At 35.5% G+C, this 24,669-nt stretch overlaps 2 protein-coding genes across 4 annotated transcripts in view; both read left to right on the forward strand.

Moving 5' to 3' along the window:
- Dpck (Dephospho-CoA kinase) overlaps nucleotides 1-24,669 on the forward strand; it is a 435,691-nt gene that overhangs the window by 17,320 nt on the left and 393,702 nt on the right. The gene's annotated exons all lie outside the window — the stretch shown is intronic.
- LOC137246915 (microtubule-associated protein Jupiter-like) overlaps nucleotides 1-24,669 on the forward strand; it is a 283,516-nt gene that overhangs the window by 8,580 nt on the left and 250,267 nt on the right. Inside the window, exon 1 of one of the 3 annotated variants that reach the window (XM_067777944.1) lies at nucleotides 6,160-6,315. The exons of 1 other annotated variant lie outside the window; for it this stretch is intronic. In XM_067777944.1, coding sequence (XP_067634045.1) covers nucleotides 6,245-6,315 — 71 coding nt within the window. In that variant the 5' untranslated portion in view covers nucleotides 6,160-6,244. Of the gene's footprint in view, nucleotides 1-6,159; nucleotides 6,316-24,669 lie in introns of those variants that run through there. One more of the 3 variants, XM_067777987.1, reaches the window with a different exon arrangement.

Below are 24,669 nucleotides of genomic sequence, written 5' to 3' on the forward strand. Positions count from 1 at the left end.
TACGGGAAAAATTGGGGATAGCGAAAAAGGGGCGTGGAATCTCCCATACACTTGGGTGTTGGGATTAGTCTAATATATTAGTCTATATAGTACTGCTTTTATTTATACCCGAACGACGTCGGGTACTCTGCTAGTTTAAAATAAAAACACGAATAAAATGAACCTTTGGACAAACAAAATGCCGATTAGTGGATGTATCTCATGGCTAGTGAAGTGTTGATTGTGTATTAGATGATATGACGAAGATACGTCTCACCCCAAGCAAAAATAATTTGGAGAACACTGCGAATACAACTGACCTGACTCAAAGACCCAAAATATGCTAATGGTTATATGCCCAGTGTAAATAGTCCCTATAAGTTGTACGTCCACTATCTTGTGCCGGTGGAAGCCCTCCCAAATAAGCTTTGCTTCGCCCAGCCACACGATTACCTTGAGTCAGCTGCTATTTCTGCCATATTCGTTTGATTACCCGTACCGTAGGCTTTGCTGCGGAAACATGCATAAATGTAGCAAAATATGAAAATATGTAATTTAATGATTTTTTTGGTTTTTTGTTTAGCATAAACAAACAATTTAGGTTGTCAAATGAATTCGCACAGTTTTGACAATTTTTTCCTAATTTGCTGCAGTGCTGGAAAGTTCGAGTGGAATAATAGTTTAGGGTACCTAAAATTTAGGCGAACTCGCACCCAGCCTAAATATAATTCTGTGATAATTCAATACTTAACGGGATATTTCCGTCTAGAATTTTAAAATTTTATATGAGCAACTTGGTAAGTTTGACTTGAAAATTTAATTAACCTATCTTAAAAAAAGCGCGTGGCTTACTACTAAGGCCACTCGAATCTCTTTAAAATCTTTGCATCGAATTTAAACACAGTTGAAGATGTTGTGATTTTTTTTAAGTATAGCCATCTTTCCTTTTCAAAATCGGTTGATTACCGCGCCCACTTTCTATATAAAAATGAAAAATACAAATTCGAGGTCTGAAGTATTTACCACTTTTTCCCATGTATTTGACGATGAACGTTTACACAGAAATTTCAGTTAATTAGAGCGATCGACTTCGCTGTTTCCCGTAATGTTTTCATATACAGTTCAAATTTTAAACATTGAAAGATCCATAAGGCTAAATCACTGTCACCCGATCGAAGAAACGGCTCACAGTATAGGAAAAATTTAAAATGTTACCCGAAATTCGGCGAAAACAGAAGGTTTCAAACCCGAGTCAAATTTCTCTCAGAACGAAAAAAGCGACCTCGTAACCACGTTTAGAGAGAGCTTAGATTCTAGAGGGAAGTCGTTAACGTCATCTTCAACGGAGGCAGCTTAAAAGCACCCAGCGAAGGTGATAATGGCAGGGCAGATGAGTTTTCACTGAGAGCTTTTCATGGCAGAAATACACTCGGAGTGCTTGCCAAACACTGCCGAGGGGCGACCCCGCTTAGAAAATTTTTCTTCTAATTGAAAAACCTTGTTTCTGAAATTTGATGTTGCTTTGCTCGGGGCGTGAACCCAGGATCTTCGGTGTGGTAGGCGGAGCACGCTGACATCACACCACTGCGGCCGCCGCGTCGGTTTAAATTCCCTTCGGGTCGGCTTAAATTCACTTCAGAGGTATATCGCGCCTCATTTTTTATATATGTAGATAACCGTATGCGGTGGGTATTTAAGCCAATTTTTATACATACATACATGGAAAATTTACTTATTTTCAGAAATTAACATTCTGAGTTTTTTCAGCTATCCGTATAAAGGTATAACAAAATGATTGAATTTTTGTGAATTATTTGATTTTTAAATTGTTTTTTTCTTTTTCTTCTATACCAATTTTTAATTTTTTATGTTTATTTTTAAGTTTTTTTCTCAAGCTAATAGTAATTTAAAATTCTTCTTTCTTGGTAATACCGCTTTTACACAGAAATTTAATCGAATCACAATTTTATTTAATGAAATAATTAAGTTTCCCTTTTCATATAGGGCCTTTTGTTTCATTAAGCGAAAATCTGTCAGCAGCCCAAAAAATATTTCGTTTTTACGAAAGAAAGAAATGTAAATGGAAAGCAGCCGTTTCCTTCTTAACTATAAATACAATCACAATATTGATGTTGCATCTAACCAAATATGTGCACATTTTCGAAAAAGCCATATTATCTTTGGCGGCCACCGTGGTGTGATGGTAGCGTGCTCCGCCTATCACACCGTATGCCCTGGGTTCAACTCCCGGGCAAAGCAACATCAAAATTTTTAGAAATAAGGTTTTTCAATTAGAGGAAAATTTTTCTAAGCGGGGTCGCCCCTCGGCAGTGTTTGGCAAGCGCTCCGGGTGTATTTCTGCCATGAAAAGCTCTCAGTGAAAACTCATCTGCCCTGCAGATGCCGTTCGGAGTCGGCATAAAGCATGTAGGTCCCGTCCGGCCAATTTGTAGGGAAAATCAAGAGGAGCACAACGCAAATTGGAAGAGAAGCTCGGCCTTAGATCTCTTCGGAGGTTATCGCGCCTTACATTTATTTTTTTTTTTTTTTTATTCATATTATCTTTTGCAGCAAATGCACCGAAAATTAAATTTCAATTTTCATTTGTTACACTGACAATAAAATTCGAAGCACCAAGCAAAACCGGCTGGATTTTTCACTCGATTAGGCATTCAATATAGCAATAATGAGATAATTAAGAATTTTTATTTTGTATGGAAGATTGAGTTCGATTACTAATCATTTGATTAAGCCTCTGTGTGAAATTGGCATTAGTTGAAGTGTGATATATTGAAAATATAGTGGCATTGAAAACTAAGAAGTAGAGCGATTCGAAAATCAACATTGTACAGATTTTTATTCGCCACACGTAAGCAAAATACGTTAAGCACTAGCGGCTCGCTAGTACGTTTAAGCAGTAGCGGTCGTGTCTACCAATATGCCAAATATGAAATAAACACTCAAAACAAAATTCCTCAGAAGATAAACATTGGAGAAATTTTTCGCAATAGGCAAAGAAATGTTTTCCTCAATAATTTATATGTATGAATTTTTATGATAGTGAAAAAATTTCCATGCATATTAGATAATCTTATCCCGTGTTGTTAGAAAAATGTATATTTTTGATAAGAAATTCCTTTCTAAAAAAATTTATTTGAGTATAGAATTGACTTCGTAGCTTTCGGAAAGTTGTTGAAATACGTGAAAAACTTCGTTAACTACTAGCAGTACGGACTCTTTTTCTCTCCGCCTGTCGGCCGGACGCTATGTCTTTCGGGAAAGAAGGTGTTGTCTAACCAGATCGGAAAGCGCAATAGGTGGGGTGTTTTGGAATACCGAAAATGAGGAATAATTTGCTTAAGTCGCTGCATATTTTGCTATATCCAGAGGTTAGGTTGAACTGGCCGATGCGTAAGGACCTCATACTGCATATATATTGAATTAGTAAATTCGCTGAGATCCACTGAAGTTTTCGATTAAAGAACTTTTAGTCGTGTACATGCATTGCTTGGTATCTACATATGACATACATATTTAAATGTACAAATGAGTGTGCATATCTTTTGCATAAAAAATCAATGCAAATCTGTTGTAATGGCAATGTTGTTGACATTATATTACTTTTATAGACATGGAAATATAGCAGTGAAACGGGGAGGAACATGACAAGGTACGGCGCTTTCATGTATACTAAAACTATTATTATGTTTCATGTGCGCTTTGACGCAATGAAAGTCTCGTCTTGACCTTTCCAACGTCGAATGAAGTCGAAATATAAATACAAATAAAGTAGGAAATTTCCAAGTTATTTTAACTTTTCTTAAGTTCATTAGTATAAACATACTTTTATACGAATATGTAAGCGCTTTCCATCTTTGATTTACTGCGCTTTATTCATCGCTTGATTGAGTGACTTTATTTTTTTTAGCCTTGCGTTAAGATGGCTCCATATGTTGTTATTATCTTTAAGAAGCCAGTTGAATTCGCTCATTGCACGCAATACGAGCGATTCATTTTTCTTTGCATTTTAATCTATTACTGTTTGTATTAATGATTTCGCCAAACCTCTTTTAGCAATTATTGGCGGCATAGTTTTTTGAATTGAAACACTCCTTCAAGACTCCATATAAGATTACACAGCCTAAAGTATCTGCATTAGCATGCCTTACTCACCATACACAAATATGTAAATTGGTTTTCTTTCCATCGGAATTAAAAAAGTGGTTGCATGCTTAGACTTCTAACAATGCAATTTTAATTTTCATTATATACGTATATACTAGCCTACAACAGCGTCTCCGTCCGCAAAAAAAAACTGAAATCCGATATAACGCCGATATGATTCCTAAAATATCCAAACAGTCCAAAAGAATAATTTTAATTTTAACGCAAATAATCCCGAAATTATGAGATATTCCCGAAATTATCGACAAATGGTCTCGAAATAACCCGAGATTTGAACCAAAATAATCTCAAAATGTCCCAAAAATATCCCTAAAATAGCCCCGCAATGGTCCGGAAAAAGTTTAAGCTTTGTCCAGAGATAGTCCCGAAATGGTTCCGAAGTGATTTTGCATTTTTCTTCAAGTTCTCCTTTTTCAATATCCATAACGTTTAGACTACTAAAAATAGGTAAAAAGTGACCGTTCCCTCTCCCCTTTTTTAAGAAAAAATGTCGGTAGATTCCTTCAGATATTTGCGTAAACAATTTCATACAAATCTCTTCAGCCCTTTTGGCGTGGTTGAGCCACAAAAACACATATATGGATATCCAAATGTCCAAAGTGTCACATTTATAAAATTATACTTATTAGCTTTGAACTTTTCCACCAAACAAAGCATCCGCTGTTGCCTGAATTTAGACTCATTGATAAACGTATGTCGTAATACAGTGGCCAGTACCACCAGTCACAGTAGAATTTAGTGACTAGTTTATTATATACTTCTCTTTGAGAAAATAAAGTTGGCAACATTTGAGCTCAATGGCGCACAAATTTCCTTAATATAGATTCTTGTATAGAAAGGTGCTGTGTAATGGCTACAAATATATGGAAATGTTGTTGTAGTTGTAGCAGTGCTTCGCCCCATCTAACAGCTGCGACCGATCACAAATTGTCATCAATATCCTCTAAAAGGAGTCCAGGGAAACTTGCGGTTTCAACAGGGGTGGACCATAATGAAAGGGGTGTTAGAGGCGTTGGTTCCACATTACAATTAAAGGGATGGTTGGTATCATGTGGGGACACATTTCAAGCGGGGCATACATTTTGTATGTCAGGGTTGATTCTGGATAGGTAAGAGTTCAACCTGTTACAGTATCCAGAACGAAGTTGAGCTAGAGTGACTCGCGTTTCCCTGGGGAGAATGCGTTCCTCTTCCGCAAGTTTTGGGTACTGTTCCTTGAGTACTGGAATTGGAAATCTATTTATTTCATTCAAAACCTGAACTACTAGCACATTGCCGTCGTCATCTTTTACGAATTATTGCGAAACACTTCAGCTCAATGGCGTCAATAGCACCAACAATACGTACATTGTAAACTCATGCCTCATGTTGACTCACAAATTTGCTTCGTTATACGCATCAAATGAGCACTGCCAAAAATTCGCTTCACGCAATTGCGATATCACTTTAATTCACTTTCAATCTTTTGAGCCGTTATATCAACCATTTGATGACCATCTGACCACTTCTTCGTTAATATTTTAAGCAGGGCCTCAAATCTTACAAAGCAATGAGAATACTCATGGCGCGAAATGCGAATTTTCAAGCCAAACAAACAATTTCTCATCTAAAAGTTAATGGCGCATAAAGTAAATAAATTTCAATATCCATTAAAACTCAAATGTTTAATTAAAAACTATACCATACAAGATTTTGCTACAAAAATATTATTCCTACCATATTAGCTACGATCATTGCCAAGGACGCCGACTGTGCCAGTTCAGGTCGATCAGTCAAAACACACACACACACACACACATTTTCTATACTTTCATTCTTCCTGTAGCACACGCTTTTAACGCCCCTACCCTCTATCAAATCATTCCACACTTTCCTAAAATGGTGCGGCTCGTCATTGATTGCTGGTATGTGTCTGATGGGCTTGTCTATTAACTCAAAGCTATTTTCCATATGGTTGTTTTCGTGCAGTTGTATAGACTTTTTCTAACTGAAAGCACACGAATAACTGCGGTGGTGACTTTTTGTATTCATACATATTGAATATTGAGGATATTTTTTCCTGTATATTATTTTACACAAAATGGCTTTACAGGATTCGCAAGTGCGTCACGTGACAAATCCTCTTTTCGAGTGTGTTTTAAATATGGACAGGTAAACATGTAAATGAAAGTGAGACGATAAGTTATTCAATGTGTTGAAATTGACACTTAATTCTCTAGAACGGGCTTATTTGTATTTTTTGGGAGTTGAGTTACGCACAATATGGCCCACGTTAGCATGACCAATTAAGTGCTATATATGTATGTATATCGAATCATGATATTTAGGTCAGTGGTCCCTAGAAGAACCGTGGACTTTCTAGCTCTTCTTCCATCATTCGACTTCAATATATCGACGAAGACTGAGTGGAATATCACCCTATATCATGTGCAATAAGTTTCCATTTGCATGTGGATCAGTTGGAAGCTCTTCACTTTGTATCCAAAAGAGGTTATTAACCTACTTGGCAGTTGTTAGTCATGCAATGAAACTTTTTCTACAAAGCTACCCATTAAACAATCTATTAAAGAAGGGGTAGTTGCTATCAACCTACTATGAGTAATTGTATTTTACCGGTCAAATGGGCACGAGTGTGCGTTGCATGACTACTTACATATGTACACACGTATTCAAGTATATCCGTTTTGAGTTTCAAACTAACAATTTGTGCATATAATTTTTTAGTACGTACATACATACATACATATGTACATATGCAAAAAAAGACACAATTGAAGCCTTACCTTTTTCCGATATCTGAAACTATCCACATATTGGCATACACCTGCGGTTAAAAAAATTGCATTACAAAAAACATTTAAAAATGTATGATTGTGTAGCGAAAACTATGTAAACCAATATCAAAAACGTTTTCGAAAAAAAGAAAGCGGGAGAAATTCCATGAAAATTACCAAATTTTTTGCTTTTCAAATATTTTTGTATACGCATTTGTCCAATTCACTCCAGTTTAACAAAATATAAGTGTATAAATTAACCTTTTTTAAATTGTTTTGCCAAATACAATGGACTCCATGAACAAGGCACCAAATGCGTATGAGGAAAGGGAAAGCTTTGTTGTTTGCTTCTAACTCGACGGTCTTAAAGCTCCTCAAAATTACTAGACGTTTTAAAAATTTGTTTACATAGTTTTAACAGTTACTCAATTAATTATTCATTGAATTTACCGAAAATTAAAGAGGAAGAATATATCGCTCATTTACTTCAATAGTGTCATAACTCAAAAACACAATTTTCCAGGAGAGCCATTCAAAGATTTTAACTGCCATATGTTGAAAAGTCAGGTTTTTTGAGTTATGACACTATCGAAGTAAATGAGCGATATGTAACTTATAAAATGTGTAAAACATTTATGCTTCTATTGCTTAACTCGTAGGTGTACATATTCTATATATACGTGTTTTTTGTCACCGAATTCATAAAAAATTCATTAAGCGCATTATGTGCATGTATATCCGATTGGTTAAGGGTAGTTTATACTTGGTCTGTTTGATTGACTACTATCGATGTATACCGAGTGATTCTTATTTAATATATATTTATATGTACAACAAAAGTGAAATAACGGCTTTTTAGCTTTACTCTTAAATAACCTTTAGTTCACTTTTAATTTTTGAAAAAAAATCACAAGTAACAGCAGCGCGATGTTAAAATGTAAAAGGTTGTGCCGCAATTCGTGTTTATTTTCAGAAATTGTTTTTATTCCTTTTTTAGAAAAATTATTAGTTACGTCCGACGTCTTAACTCAACTTGGTATACTTTGATTATTAAATTTATTTAAAAAAAATTACACTATTTTTTTGTCTCGTTTAAATTCCGTGGAACCCATCGATTCAATACTTACATATTTGCAATATAGTCACGTCGTTAGAGTCCAATTCATTAAATAGGAAATATTTCTTTTGGAAACGCTGGACATTCGTCAACTTTGAAGTTCTCCGGCATCATGGTGACGTCTTTAATAGACAATTATCGTTGGACTTTTCGATGCTCACACTCTTTTCCCGTAATTTTTCTTTGAAGCAACTTCGAAATAGTCTTTTTTATATGCAAACAATTTTTGGTGTCGTCAATAGCAAATTTTTGTTTGTGTTGTTTGTGGAATTTCGTCTGATCCATTCATTTTTTTTTCTTTCCGAGAAGCCATTTACAAATCGACAGCGAGATTCCCAACTTTTATTTATTTATTCATACGAATTTTCTAAGTATCTCCTCGCCCCGAACGCTTCCTATCAGAGTTTTTCACTTTTTAATGCCCTTACTAGGTATATGGTATTAAGTTTGTAGGCCAATGGAAACTTTCTTAAAAATCGTAAAAATCGTTCCGTATGGTTTTTCTAAATATCTAGATCTGTGCGCCTCTAGTGCATTATCCTTTGGAACACATTTTAAATTTCAAGTCTCAAGTTCAACGGGAAGTTTCTTCAAAAACCAATCCCATGCTTCCAAATATACATAAGTACTCGGGGTCACACGTCGGACTTATGATGATTAAGTTTAACATCTGTTTTTAGCTGATTATTTTTATTTCCAAGCTACCCTCTGGCCATGTACAATGTAAGTGTCCTCTTCTTTTCAATTCAAATTCGAAACGTTTTTGAACTGATTATTATAAAATTTGACAAAGTTTAGACATTAGATTTATATTCATCTGAGCTAATATTTCTATAAGGAAATTATTGAAATTGAGATGATATTAAATAAAAGTTCCCCAAGAGGTGCTGGGTGCACGAATTAATCGAGGGTAGGGCTAGTACATACATACATATAATTGTTTTGATAAGCATTACTTTATAAATACCACAAAAGCGAGCAAGTTTGTACAATAATAAATTTTCCAGATTCTAATAAATCGTTTGCCGGCCACCCAATAAATACTCTGCCACTTTTTACCAGTCCACACATCACGTGATAACAATCACGCGCCGTTGCTTTTATTAATAATATAGCTTGAATTGAGATGAACTGACGATGAGTTTATCGGGCTAACAACAAATAGTTGAAGAAACTTTCTTGGGGAATTTGCTGATTATTTGTTGTTGGAAAAATAAATGTACCAGATAAATTTAACGAACTTGCGTTCACCACTCATAAAAGTCTAAATATTAATTTTATGGTATTAAAAAAATTAAGTTTTCATTAAAGCATTTGTACATATAAAACTGAAATAAATGAGAAAGAAGTAAACGCTCGTGGTTAGCGTGTACCAGGAAGAGATGCGCTTGTGTTGATAACAAAAAAGAATGAAAAGAACAAAAATTAAAAAAACAATGCGCGTCATCAAAATTATTACTTTGGCCATTAAAAATATAAAACAAAAAGGAAAATTTATAAAAAGTGAAAAAGACAGTTGCTGTTGGCTGCCAGCAGTCAATCGTCGAATTTCGCTTCTAGTAGCACCTACCAGCTAAAGAATAAAAGGCACCATCATTTATGAAAAATAGTAAAATATGTATGTATTTATATGTATGTGAGTAAATATGGCATAGTTGGTGATGAACACAATGTAAAGTGAATAAGAATGATTGTAATACTAACTCGGCTAGCTTTATTTCATGTAATCCTTTGTTGAACGCTTTAAACTGCAACTAAAATTATATGGATGAGGAATAAAGGCAATACATATACACAAGCAACTCATACACACACCCTTCATGAAAGCACTCAATTCTACATAGGGGTTTAATTCAAAAAAAGTCGGTAAATTGTCCGATTGCGTTGCAACTTCAGAAAACTAAATTTATAAATTAACAAGAGCTCGGACAGTTATCAAATTCAACCACGTCAGAAGTCACTATGCCAAATACAAACTTAAACACAATCCTTAAACTTTCTTACCGATTTCGGTCTAATATTATTTCCAGTTCGGTCTGGTTTCTGTTTTCATTTCTGAGTTGGTCGATTTCGTATCGGTTTCGGTCTTGGCTTCAATTCTGAATACCGGTTGAGCGCCGATTTCGGTAACGGATCCGTTCGGTTTGGCTCCGGTGTCTTGCTTTTGGTTCCGTGCACGGTCGCAGTTTTGACACCTTCCCGGTCGCGTTTCGGCTCCAGTTCAGCTCAGTTCCATTCTCGATTCCGGTTTTGATTTTAAATTTCGTTTATTTACATCAATTGATTTGGTGCCTAGCTCGCATTTAAACTCGTTCATTATCCAAACATTACACTTACATACCGTGGGCAAACACATCAAAAGGGGTACAGTTAATATGTAGTGTTCGAAGAATCAAATCCCGTATTTTTAAATGTAAAGAAACGTCCTAACCATTTGTTACAGCGGCATACAAACAAATAATTTTAAAGCCGCGGTCTAAGTTTAGCTCTCGAGACAGTAAGTGGGATTTTTCATTTTAGATTTCATCGCTTTCTTGGCCTGCTGAACTTATTTACTCTTAATATTCGCTTATTAAGTAAGGCCTGAATTCATGTTTCAGTCAAAAAGTGGGTTTGTAGACTTAACCTCTTGTCTTTACTGTGATTGCAGGTGTGTCTTACTATTACTTTACTTACCAGCTAAGCGAGTGTGACTTTAAGCCTCTTCTATGCTTTGTTGGCACCTTCTTTTGTGTTTTCTATTCACGTTTTGTAAATTTTTTTGAGAGCAAATATTAAAGAAGCAACTCTGGAATACAAGGAGGGAGAAAAAATAAATGAATTTGAACCTCCGGACCCAGATGTAGTATTTCCCCCTTCTCATCCCCAACGCCTCTTTCGCTGTAGGCTTGAATTCAAGAATTGTATAATGCAGAACAGGACTAAACAAAATAACTTCAGGATAATGGAAAATTATTTTTAAACTTTAGAAACATTTTAAAAAATATTTCCAATTCCATTCCGACCCCGGCATTCTTGAGAAATAGCAGATTTTCCATATCAAAACGTGGCTTTTTGTTGAGAACTCTAGCAACGGTTATTTTAGATAAATTTGATAACCACCGCTTGAGACTTGAAACCAAGTTTTGAGAACCAACTATTCATCATTTATATCATTTTCTCAAACAGGACTCAAAAGGCATAGAATTGAAATGTCCTTATCAAATATTTTAACTGTACCTAAGTTGAAAATTTTCGTTTGAGAAACAATTTAGTTCAAAATGGTGAAATCAAATTGAGAAATAACCTTTGGCAGTTTTTGTTCTGTTATTTCATATTTCTGCCTTTTGGACCCAATGTGGATCAGCGTAGTTATGCTTTAGTAAATGATTATTTCTTGCACGTGAGTTGCGTGAGCGTATGAACGCGTAGTATAATCCCTGAACAACCTCAACATGCACTTAAAATAGTACTTACTTGGGCATAATCGTCTTTATATACATATTCACGAATATATATCCAGCCAGGTACGTTATATTTTTATACTCAGCTGAGCAGAGCTCACAGAGTATATTAACTTTGTTCGCATAACGGTACCCCGTAACGGCATAAACTAATCGAGATAGATATAGACTTCTATATATCAAAATGATCTGGTCGATAAAAGAAATTCATTTAGCCATGTCCGTCCGTCCGTCTGTCCATCCGTCTGTCCGTAAATACGATAACTTGAGTAAATTTTGAGGTATCTTAATGAAATTTGGTATGCAGGTTCCTGGGCACTTATCTCAGATCGCTATTTAAAATGAACGAAATCGGACTATAACCACGCCCACTTTTTCGATATTGAAAATTTCGAAAAATTGCGATAATTCATTACCAAAGACGAATAAAGCGATGCAACTTGGTAGGTGGGTTGAACTTATGACGCAGAATAGAAAATTAGTAAAATTTTGGACAATGGGCGTGGCGCCGTCCACTTTTAAAAGAAGGTAATTTAAAAATAAAAAGTTTGGCAGGAACGTTACCCCTATTACTACATGTACGCTTAATAAAAATTTGCAAAATCGGATGACGAACACGCCCACTTTTAAAAAAAAATGTTTTTAAGTAAAATTTTAACATAAAATTGAATATCTTTACAGTATATAAGTAAATTATGTCAACATTCATCTCCAGTAATGATATGGTGCAGAAAAATAAAAAAATAATAGAAAATTTCAATATGGGCGTGGCTCCGCCCTTTTTCATTTAATTTGTCTAGAATAATTTTAATGCCATAAGTCGAACAAAAATTTACCAATCCTTGTGAAATTTGGTAAGGGCATAGCTTCCATGACGATAACTGTTTTCTGGACGAAATCGGTTGTTATACACAGTCGACCGTATGTCATCCGCTCGGCCGTTAACACGATAACGTGAGCATAAATCGATATATCTATACTAAACTTAGTTCACGTACTTATCTGAACTCACTTTTTCTTGGTAATAAAAATGGACGAAATCCACACCCACTTTTTCGATATCGAAAATTCCGAAAAATGAAAAAATGCCATAATTCTATACTAAATAAGAAAAAAGGGATGAAAAATGGTTATTGGATTGGTTTTTTGACGCAAAATATAACTTTAGAAAAAACTTTGTAAAATGGGTGTGACACCTACCATATTAAGTAGAAATCAAAGCCCTTGGAATCATGGCAGTAATACTGTTCGTGGTATTACATATATAAATAAATTAGCGGTCCCGGACAGATGATGTTCTGGGTCACCCTGGTCCACATTTATGGCGATTTCTCGAAAAAGCGTCCACCTATAGAACTCCCTTTTAAAATACTCTTTAATACCTTCCATTTTATACCCATTTTATACAAACACATTCCAGGGTTACCCCAGGTTCATTTTCCTACAAGGTTATTTTCCCTTATTTTGTCTCCAAAGCTCTCAGCTGAGTATGTAATGTTCGGTTACACCCGAACTTAGCCTTCCTGACTTGTTTTATTTAGGTATATGTTGCAAGTATGCTTGTTGCGTGTGGAAAATTACAAATGGACATGAAATTTTTGCACTATGGTTTAATGAAAATTATCGCAACAAAAACAAAAGAAACCAAATCCATTCGCAAAGTATTTATTTACATACATAGATATTTTTTACTCATTATTTATTCAATAAATGTACAGTGAGCGACCTAAACAATACTTGGACAGTAGCAGACGATTTTGTGTTATTTAAATATTTATGTGACATGCTATATGTATTATGGGCGGCAATAAAGTCTGTTTTGTGCGCTTAGTTAGAAATGAGGAGTGGTTAGCGATCCGTACCCAGGCGAGGTTTTTCAATATAACATTTATATGCGGCAGACGGGCTTAAGGATTCTTCCTATGAGAAAGAAACAAAGTAATGATTGGCGGAAAAATTCAGCATCCTCGATGTAACATTTCCAAAAGTGTTAAGGCTTATTGACTTGACCGCATCTCAAAATGTTTTTATCTGCAGTACCAGTTGCCAGCATAAAAATATACCTCAAACTACTTGGCTATCGCGGCTCAAATAACGGGAAACAAAATCGATCACCATGGCCTCGACGGCATATATAGCATCAATGTCCGGGATGTGCGCACTGTACATCGAAGAAACTGCAGCTTAAGGTTACTCTACTTGGTTCTCAAACCTGTTCATCGAAAGCAATCTTCAACCTGACCGAGAAAACACTTCGCCATATTACTAGATAGCGAATAACGTTGCATCTAAGAAAGTTCTACTTACTATGGACTTTTAAAATGTCCGTCTATTTTCTTTATATTGACAAGTAGCGTAAAGTTGAAATAAGCTTTCATAACTACATAGTTGAATACCTGGTGGGAGATTGTAAGACGTAGCAAGACGCTATCTCTGCATTGACACCAAGCCTACTGAAGTACTTAATACTCATGGAAGAATAAACATTTTCCCTTGTCGTTTGGCGGCTGACGATTGACTTTACGTTGGGTTATTGAACGGCCGTTTGCATGCGCAAATGACAACGCAAAGAAATTCACATTTTGTGTGGGTTAACACTGACAAATTCTAAATGAATTGATTTGGTTGGATGTGTGCGCTGCCGCATTTTAAACTGCACAAATCATACATAAAGTCACACACACTCAGGCAAGTAAATATCATTTGTTAATACTCTGGCAGCAACAACAAACAATGTTGGATGCTGGATGGCTGGCAACGGTATCTGGAGGTGGCAACAGCATTAAAGTCTTTTGCAGCCGTGTGGGCACAGCTGCTCTCTGTCAATGTTGCTTTTGTTTTCGTCATTGAAATTGTTTATTTTATTTTTATATTTCACTGCCGCATATTTTTATTATATTTTAGCAGTTTATAGTTGTAGTTGGTTTTTTGCTTATCCTACTCAGTATTTGCAGAATGTTTAGCGAATTTCAAGGTAGTTTTGAACGAGTGCAGCTAAACAAAGGCAATAGTGCAAAAACAGCTGGTAGATAAAATCAGACGTACCGGTATTAAGTTGTGTTTTTCTTATTAAATCATAATATGATTTTATTTACTTTTATTCGACGGTTAAATTACATAGCTGGGCCCGTTACAAGTCTTGTGAATTTGTTCTGACAAATTTTTCTTTTCAAAAGTTTACTTGTATTACAGCACGTGTATATTGTATAGAACGGGCTCTTGGACTTACATATATGCGAAAGATCCTGAGTTTCCTTTAGCGGTTGCCCCGATCGACATCTGTGGTGTTAGCGCCAAACTTTAGCGCAATGGCGTTGCAGACCGGCGATAACAGCGCCTCGTCTTTTACACACTGTCTTTTCATTTATTTTTCAATGATGTGGCAATTGTAAGCTTACGCAATCTGAAATTGTTACGCGTGCTAACTTGGCAGTGGTCAGCCTACCATTTGCCGTTTTCTTCCAAAAAATAATTTTGGCCTATGACGTTCGAAACCGTGCAAAAAGGAAAATTAATGAGTTGAGCTTAAAACCCATAAAAAGTGTAACCTACGCCATGTTTCTTAATTCTCCTTTTTGTACCATTTCACTCTTCCTGTTTTATACAAAATTTTTTGTTTAGTGCAGTTGTGCTCTGCCTTACATTAGATAGGTTGTTTAAAGCTATTTCGATCCTGCCTGGGATCTCTGCAGGCATCTTTGGATAATTCTATACGACAGCTTGAAACTCTAAACATTTTTCTTTTCCGTTTCGGATTCGCGATCCCGGCACCAAAACGCGTCTTTTGACACCCCTCCAGATATTTTTGTATGTATTATGCTGTCGTATAGAATTACTCATATATGTATCTTAAATTTCACTTGATTTAGAATTATGATAGAGTGGAGCTGTCCCGTAGAAACGGCTAATTATTTTGGATATTATACTCACACAGCAATATTTCAAAAGCTGGTTTCTATATTTTTTTGCACCTTTGCCACACGAAATAATTGCACTAAATGGTTTGTCTTAAAAAAGTTATATTTTGGGTGTAGTTAAGCATGAAAACAGTAAAAATTCGTATTTGTCGCTTACCAACCATGGAATGCTTCATAAGGTTAACGAGCTCAAATAATTTATTTTCGAGTATATTTGATTGCTTTTTGTGCTACATTTGGGAATAGTCTTACAATTCGCAATATTTTCATTTATGCGTTCCAATTTCCTTTTCAATATCATTATTTCCCCTTTACGAATAGTTAAAACAGCAGGAGGCCGGCAAACGAAAATACAATGGCAACACAATCCCCCGAGATGTGCAAATTTTACATGAACTACATGTGCTAAAACATGTTTTTACCCCTCATGATATTTCGTAAGGGTATTCCATTATGTGCGAGGGAAAAACGCATTCCAAAATTGTGTTTATTTTATTTTTATTATATTTATAAAGTTTGTGTGTACGAGTAAAAGATGCCAACGTGCAGTTATTGTATTTTGGTATTTCACTTCTTTTTGGCTGCAACAAACTCTTTGCAGTTTCTGTGCTATATAAAGTTGTTCTATATCTTTGGAGCTCTGTATGCAAAACCAATCTAAAAACAAAAATGAAGTGTTTATTATTGAGACACATAAAAATAGTTTTTAGAAAAGGGAAAGCACAAAGAAACCGGTGTTTGTTTTATCACGAACAAGAGTTAGGGCATAAAGTGAATTTTAATTCCCAACGCGTGGCATGTATTTCAGCAAGTTTTTGTATGCTTTTGTTAATTTGTATCTATAGATTTGAAAGGGACGAAAAATAAAGTCAATGACGAACTTTGTTTGTTATCCGATTGAGGCAATCTGTCTCCGGTTGTGATGTACTCTCGAGAGAGTAAATTTTTACATTTTCAAAGACAGCTGTTAATGGGCGCTTTCAGAGAACATGTTTCGCCAAATAAATTATACAAATTTAGTTTTGTGAACGGCGCGTTAAGCCAACAAATGAAATAACTAACCTTAAATATTAAGGAAAAGCACTTCTTGAATTATTTTCCACACTTCACCATAATATTAAAAGGAAGAATTGTATTCATAATCAACAATGTCAAAGAACTGCCAGACAGACGAATAAACACGTTGAGCAAATGTAGCGAAAAATATTCCTGCTCGATAATTTGACGTAAAACCAGCGCTGAAAACCGGTTCGAACCGAACTGGTTCATGAATCGAACCACCCGCTATTTTGGGGCTTTGAACCGAAAAACGGACCGAACCGTTTTTTTTTCTTAACACCAAAAAACGAACCGAAAACCACCCAAAAAATGGTTCGGTTCGGTTCAAAATAAAGTTTCAACAAAAATCACTTAACTTATTTAATTCACCACTTTGCTTGAGAATGCACTTCTAAGATAAAATTGCATACGTTTTTTCTCGATGGCAACGCCTTGAGTTTTCTTCACTTTTGATAGTAACAGCGTCTACTGTTTGCGCCTGTGGTCAAAAGCTTGTGAAAGAATAAGCAAATTTACAAAATGAGTTCAAACCCCGTGCATAGTAACTTTGTATATGAAAGAGCTTTTTCATTTATAACATTTTTTCATTTATAACATAGTCCGAACCATAACACAAACCACTTACATATGTATAATTATAAAAATTTTAAATTAATCAAATTTTTATCAATTTTCGAAACTTTTTATTAACGGTTTTTAGAAAATTTCTGAATGTGCAGTCTTGAAGCTCATTCAATTGTAGTATAATAGTGTGCAAGTTTCAAGCAAAGAAGACATTTACATTTTTATGAATATCTTTTAGTTTGTGTAGTAATCTCGCATCTAAAATTTAGTAGTATGTTTTATATGTATATTGAAAGCAGCTAATTGAATAGTTTTTCTTCTCTTAAAATACGACTACTTTCTTATGTGCAGAATATATGCGTTGTAAAAACCATTTTCATTCCTTACATTGTATAATAATCAAAAAAAAAAAAGTATTCAGCGGTAGCCGCGAACCGGTTCACGAATTAGCTCAAGTTTTTCCTGAGTGGTTCGAACCACTGAACCGAACCGCTTCGATTTTCGAGTTCGGTTTTTCGGTTTTCAGCCCTGCGTAAAACTCCTACCGTTAAGTGGATCGTAACTACTCAACAGAAAGTTATCACTTAACAACTGCTCACCATTTTTCTTTCCTCAAAGCGTCCAGATATTAAGATTAGATAAACAACCCCGTTTTTTCGTTTTTAAGGTTTCTCCTTCGTGTTCTTAATTATTAACTCTACAATTAAATTTTCTCAGAACAATGGAAATAGAATTGATATTTGCCTCAAACATTTTTTCCTCAATTTAGTATAAAAAATAAAATAAATGTAAGGCGCGATAACCTCCGAAGAGATCTAAGGCCGAGCTTCTCTTCCAATTTGCGTCGTGCTCCTCTTTATTTTCCCTACAAATTGGCCGGACGGGACCTACATGTTTTAAGCCGACTCTTAACTGAGAGCTTTTCATGGCAGAAATACACCCGGAGCACTTGTCAAACACTGCCGAGGGGCGACCCCGTTTTTGGGTGTAGGCAACTGGTTTGTTTAATCGCCAGTGAAAATAAGGACGACGAATACAAATATAAGGAGGGAATAAAAGAAAGGCAAATACAAAATAAATATAAGGAGGCGACTACAACGAAACAAATGAAAAGACGAAGACGATAAAGACAAGTACAAAGATGGATGCCAAAGGCTAAAATGAAGATGAAGGCCATACAAATGGAGATAGAGACGAAGATGAGGGCTAAGAAAAAGGCGACGAAAAAGATGAACATAACGGCCAAGGGAAAGACGAAGTCAAACAAAAAGTTAAAGATGAAGACAAAGACGGAAACGAATCCGAACCCAACAATCAGATGAACACGAAAAAGACAAAGACCAAAAAAACAATGACGAACATAATTTAGAACAAAAAAGGATGAAGACGCGGGAAACAAGTCAAAGGCAAAAGCGAGGAGGGAGAACGGCTACGAAAGTGCGTGCACTTATAGCTTTACTATATGGACTCCAAGAATTAAACGATGCCATACAAAATTAGTGAGCCTTAACAATTTTTTCTATGAAACAAGATTTTCAAAAAGCTTTTGAATTGTCTCTGACAAAACGGAAAAATTGTGTATTAACAAAATGTTCGTCGTCAAGCCCATGGCGGAACGATACAAAGTGGCAGCATGGAACAGCTGATTATAAACTTTTTTTATTTGTCCATCGAATTTACAAAAACAAAGTACATGGGTTTTTTATTTATGTTTGTAGGTATGTCACCATGCTGCCACCTTGTATCGTTCCGCCATGGTCAGGCCCTAGCTGGGGTCTGTTTCATACAATTGAAATTTTCTCACCACTTACAATTATAATTTTGTTATAAAAATTTTAAAAGATTTTGAGTTTGTTTAATAGAAAAACTTGTAAAATCAATTTGTAAAATTACAATCCCTCATCTTCTGATAGAACTATTTGTCAGGGCCATTGTCCGGTAATTGTCGACAAAATTGCAATATTGCAACTGAACGGACCCAAAAGTTGTGCTAAAAAAATCAAATCCTAAAACATTATCGAACATACTTAACTTTGAAATATCTTTCTATCATAATTGCACTATCGTATCTACTCAGAGTATAGCAATCAGTATTGTATGTGAATGCATTAATGACGTTTTTGGTCGCATGCGATATGTGGCACGCTATCTGCCTATTTAATAAGTTTAGCACTAATTTTTTGTTTTGTTTTGTTTTTATTGCTATTTTCCAATTTTCCAGTTCCATTATATCTGCTTATTAAATGCACAACCATACAAGTATAATTACATACATATATACATTGTTTTCTTAAAAACGAATATACTCACACCAACAATAACGAACACAAGCTAAGCGGGCCACTGAACTCGATTCATGCCAATAACAAATGGACACAAACTCTTTTTGGTATGTTGGTCACCGCTGGAAACATTTGCTAATAATGTTTTTCTATTTCCATTTTTATAATTTTTATTTTGGTTTCTTGTTTTTTCTCTTTCATTTGTAATACTTTGTGAATTGCAACTAAAATTACCGGTAACTCGCTATATCTTTATTAGGTTCGAATAAAAAAGAGAGATATTAAATTGTATAATAATTTTTCTCAGAAGATTCAAGTATATTTGGAAAAATTGCCATAAATTATTAGTTTTATTACTTTCGTTGAAAATTAAAGGAAAATTGATTTTGGTGTGGGTTTCGTGACTAAAAATATTAAGAAGAAGCACTCATTAAATGACGGTACATAATTCTAATTCTGTCCCCTCGCAGTATTTCAACCTTATCGCTACAACAACAACAACATACAAGGTTTAAAATAGTGTCTTAAAGGGTGCTTGGCGGCAGTGAAAAACTAACAATAATAGAAGGTGAACAAGTTTTTGTAGTGATAGTTAGCAAAAGGTTATTCACATCCTTCAATTTACTTCATATTGATTGACTTGACTCACCCAAAATATATGTATGATAAGGTACAAATACTATCCACGAAACCGAGTGCCTTCACCAAGACTGATTGTTACTTTCGCCTTGCGGCACTCAATTGGATTCAACATGCTATATGAGTATTGATCTAACATACATTACATTCATGTGCTTAGAACAACGCCTTCTTAAAGTGGTTTTGTGGGCCTTATACACATCAGCACTCTAAACCCGGATTTTAAATTTTTGCAGGGTTGGGGGATTCGTACTTGCAAACTTTGCTGACAGCACTGTCAATCAGCGGTCTTAATTTATTGGATGCTTTGTTATTGTATTACTCTGTTTGGAATCGAATTTCTGAGACAGGACTATTTTTTTTAATTTCCATGTAAAGGGTGCAGGCGCAATGTCAGGTTTCTGGAATGTTTTTCTGGATTTATATAAATAAAAACATTTTTTTTAACTTTCTTGATTAGTTGATCAACTTCCAATTGAACAATACAAACGTTTTTCAATTTGAAGTTATGCATAACATTGAACTTCTTTCCCAATAACAACCGATCTGTATAAAAGATTCGATAACAAGCTCACTACTCTCTTTGGCGTATTTGGAGGCAGTGATAAACTATTCGCGTTTTCTAAACCACATGAGTTTTTGGGTTGACCGCTCCTCAGATCTAGGTGTAGGACATGTATGTAGAGAAGTAGCTTGTAAGTCAAAAGCAAAAATATTCGAAAGTATGGACTCGTGTTTTTTTTATCACAAAATACCATCGCATTTAACATTTTCGAAGAAAGAAAATCTGTCTGCTTACGTTCCCATCCATACCATCTAATTTCTTTATTGTAAGTCAGTAACCAGAGTGTCCTAAGTGTTTGTCTTACAGTGTAAAGACTTGCTTGTGAATGAGTCACATCCTTTTTTCCAACTTTAAGATTGTTTTCCTTTTGCTTGATTTTCGTATTCTCTTTAATTCAGAACTTTCAATTCTTTGTTCTCGGCCGCTTTTAATCTTAAAATATGTAGGCTTGTATGCAAGTATGTAATTTTGAGATAATTTCTACTTATATAAATATATCTTTTATATACAAAGAAAAAAATACCAATGCGCAATTATTTATAAAATTTTTTTTCTTTTTAGGTAAGTCCATCATTGTTTCATTTGTCACTTGAGTTTACATTTATGTGAGTCAACGCTAAGTAAGTATAAAATATATTCCTATTTAGGAAGATTATCTCTTAGCTCAGTAATTGTTTATTCGATTATGATATTGAATATGCTGAAGCAATTATAAACAAATATCGTTTTGTTTGTCGAAATGCCTCAGTAAGTTCATCCCTTTGATTTGATTGGAAATTACCGCGTAGTATTAGGTTTCCGAGGCATTGCTCTTTTCAGTTGAAGTACAGACAATAGCAAAGATATAAAAGGAAAGGTGTATTTATGGATGCTTTTTAAAATGGACAATTATGAGGTCATTATGTTCAATTAGGTGAATAAATTATTTGCCAGTGATGGTTTTATAACAAATATCGAGATATGTATAGGTAATATTTACGTTCCTTGTCTGAAACCCTGTTTGGTCTAGAACAGTAATGAACAAATCTAGTAGAGCTTCGAATATAAGTGCAACATTTTTTGTAGTGGTATGTGGTTACAAGGAGAATAGTGGAAAGAATTTTAGTATAGAATTTACGCGTGGGATGCTTACTGATTGAAGTACAAGCGAAAACTGATCCACAGGTTGATCTGCTTGGTCGCCACACTCACAAGACATGTAGGTGATTGTATTTTCGCCGCTTTATGAAGCTCCTGGTGTACAACGATGGGGTGAAATCACTGCCAGTCCTTACGTACAAATCGAGAGTGCGTACGAAATAGTTCTGTTTATCTGAGAACATCATTTTGGCTTCGTTTGACTCCCAACAACAACTAGGTAAATGGATTTGGGGGAAAATAAAACGGAAAATTATCAAATCATGCTTTGAAATTCGAAGTTTGAATTTCACTGGCGCACACTCCAAGCTAACGATACGACGATCGATGACATTCATCCGCTGCTACCCGGCCACTTGCTGTCCACGAACAGGTGTACAAAAACTCTATCTTCAGCTTAGAATTGGTGTTATTAATTAATTAACCTAAATTTTCAAGATTACGTTTATAGTAATTGTAGTCATTATGTTTTTAGGATGACATTTACAGCAAAGGTCAGTTTCCCAAATCTTTGGTTTTAATTTAAACATACTGAAAGGGTGGGGTGGATGTAAGGACTTTTTGGTCAACCTTCATGCATATTGTTGGGCTAATATTCGACATATTCTGGTTTTTTTTTGTTTTGTTTTAGCGCGATTATTAAAACAAAAAAACAGTTATCCTCTACCTGCTACGCCCTTCGATGTAGCTGTGTGAAGTTGGCACCTACTTGGGCGAATAATTTAAAAAACTATATCTCATACGTTTGTCCATGTTTGTCCAGGAAAAATTTTCGTTTGTCCACATTTTGTTAAAAAGTTATTAAAAAAAAATAAAAATCGTGTGGAAAGTTGGCACCTCCATTTGCGATTATTTAAAACAAACTAAATGCCATTCGTTTGTCCACGTTTGTCCACCTTTTGTTAAAAATTTATAAAAAAAAAAAAAAAAAATCGTGTGTGAAGTTGGTAATTCAGTAATTACAAAACCAAATGCCATTCGTTTGTCCATCGTTTGTCCACGTTTGTCCAGGAAAAATTTTCGTTTGTCCACCTTTTTTTTTAAAAAGTTATTTCAAAACAAGTAAGGAAGGCTTAGTTCAGGTGTAACCGAACATTACATACTCAGTTGAGAGCTGTGGAGACAAAGTAAGGGAAAATCACCATGTTGTAAAGAGAACCTAGGGTAACCCTGGAATGTGTTTGTATGACATGTGTATCAAAAGGAAGGTATTAAAGAGTATTTTAAGAGGAAGTGGGCCATAGTTCTATAGATGGACGCCATTAAGGGATATCGCCATAAAGGTGGACCAGGCCTGACTCTAGAATTTGTTTGTACAATATGGGTATCAAATGAAATGTGTTAATAATAATTTTAAAAGGGAGTGGGCCTAAGTTCTATAGGTGGACGCCTTTCCAAGATATCGCCATAAAGGTGGACCAGGGGTGACTCTAGAATTGGTTTGTACGATATGAGTATCAAGCGAAAGGTGTTAATGAGTATTTTAAGAGGGCGTGGGCCTTAGTTCTATATGTGGACGCCTTTTCGAGATATCTCCATAAAGGTGCACCAGAGGTGACTCTAGAATTTGTTTGTACTATATGGGTATCAAATGAAAGGTGTTAATGAGTATTTTAATAGGGAGTGGGCCTTAGTTCTATAGGTGGACGCCTTTTCGGAATATCGTTATAAAAGTGGACCAGGGTTGACTCTAGAATGCGCTTGTACAATATGGGTATCAAACGAAAGGTGTTAATAAGTGTTTTAAAAGGGAGTGGGCCTTAGTTCTATGGGTGGACGCCTTTTCGGGATATCGCCATAAAGATGGACCACGGGTGACTCTAGAATTGGTTTGTACGATATGAGTATCAAGCGAAAGGTGTTAATGAGTATTTTAAGAGGGCGTGGGCCTTAGTTCTATATGTGGAAGCCTTTTCGAGATATCGCCATAAAGGTGGACCAGAGATGACTCTAGAATTTGTTTGTACTATATGGGTATCAAATGAAAGGTATTAATGAGTATTTTAAAAGGGAGTGGGCCTTAGTTCTATCGGTGGACGCCTTTTCGGAATATCGTTATAAAAGTGGACCAGGGTTGACTCTAGAATGCGCTTGTACAATATGGGTATCAAACGAAAGGTGTTAATAAGTGTTTTAAAAGGGAGTGTGCCTTAGTTCTATGGGTGGACGCCTTTTCGGGATATCGCCATAAACGTGGACCAGGGTGACTCTAGAATTAATTTTTACGATATGGGTATCAAATGAAAGGTATTAATGAGTATTTTAAAAGGACGTGGGCCTAAGTGCTATAGATGGACGCCTTTCGAGATATCGCCATAAAGATGGACCAGGGGTGCCTCTAGAATTGGTTTGTACGATATGAGTATCAAGTGAAAGGTGTTAATGAGTATTTTAAGAGGGTGTGGGCCTTAGTTCTATATGTGGACGCCTTTTCGAGATATCGCCATAAAGGTGGACCAGGGGTGACTCTAGAATTTGTTTGTACGATATGGGTATCAAATGAAAGGTGTTAATGAGTATTTTAAAAGGGAGTGGGCCTTAGTTCTATAGGTGGATGCCTTTTCGAGATATCGCCATAAACGTGGACCAGGGGCGACTCTAGAATGCGTTTGTACAATATGGGTATCAAATGAAATGTGTTAATGAGTATTTTAAAAGGGCGTGGGCCTTAGTTCTATAGGTGGACGCCCTTTCGAGATATCGCCATAAAGGTGGACCAGGTGTGACTCTAGAATTTGTTTGTACGATATAGGTATCAAGTGAAAGGTGTTAATGAGTATTTTAAAAGGGAGTGGGCCCAAGTTCTATAGGTGGACGCCTTTTCGAGATATCGCCATAAAGGTGAACCAGGGGTGACTCTAGAATTTGTTTGTACGATATGGGTATCAAATGAAAGGTGTTAATGAGTATTTTAAAAGGGAGTGGGCCTTAGTTCTATAGGTGGATGCCTTTTCGAGATATCGCCATAGAGGTGGGCCAGGGGTGACTCTAGAATTTTTTTGTGCGAT

The sequence above is a fragment of the Eurosta solidaginis genome, chromosome 1 (assembly GCF_040869045.1).
Source record: "Eurosta solidaginis isolate ZX-2024a chromosome 1, ASM4086904v1, whole genome shotgun sequence".
Classification (NCBI taxonomy): domain Eukaryota; kingdom Metazoa; phylum Arthropoda; class Insecta; order Diptera; family Tephritidae; genus Eurosta; species Eurosta solidaginis.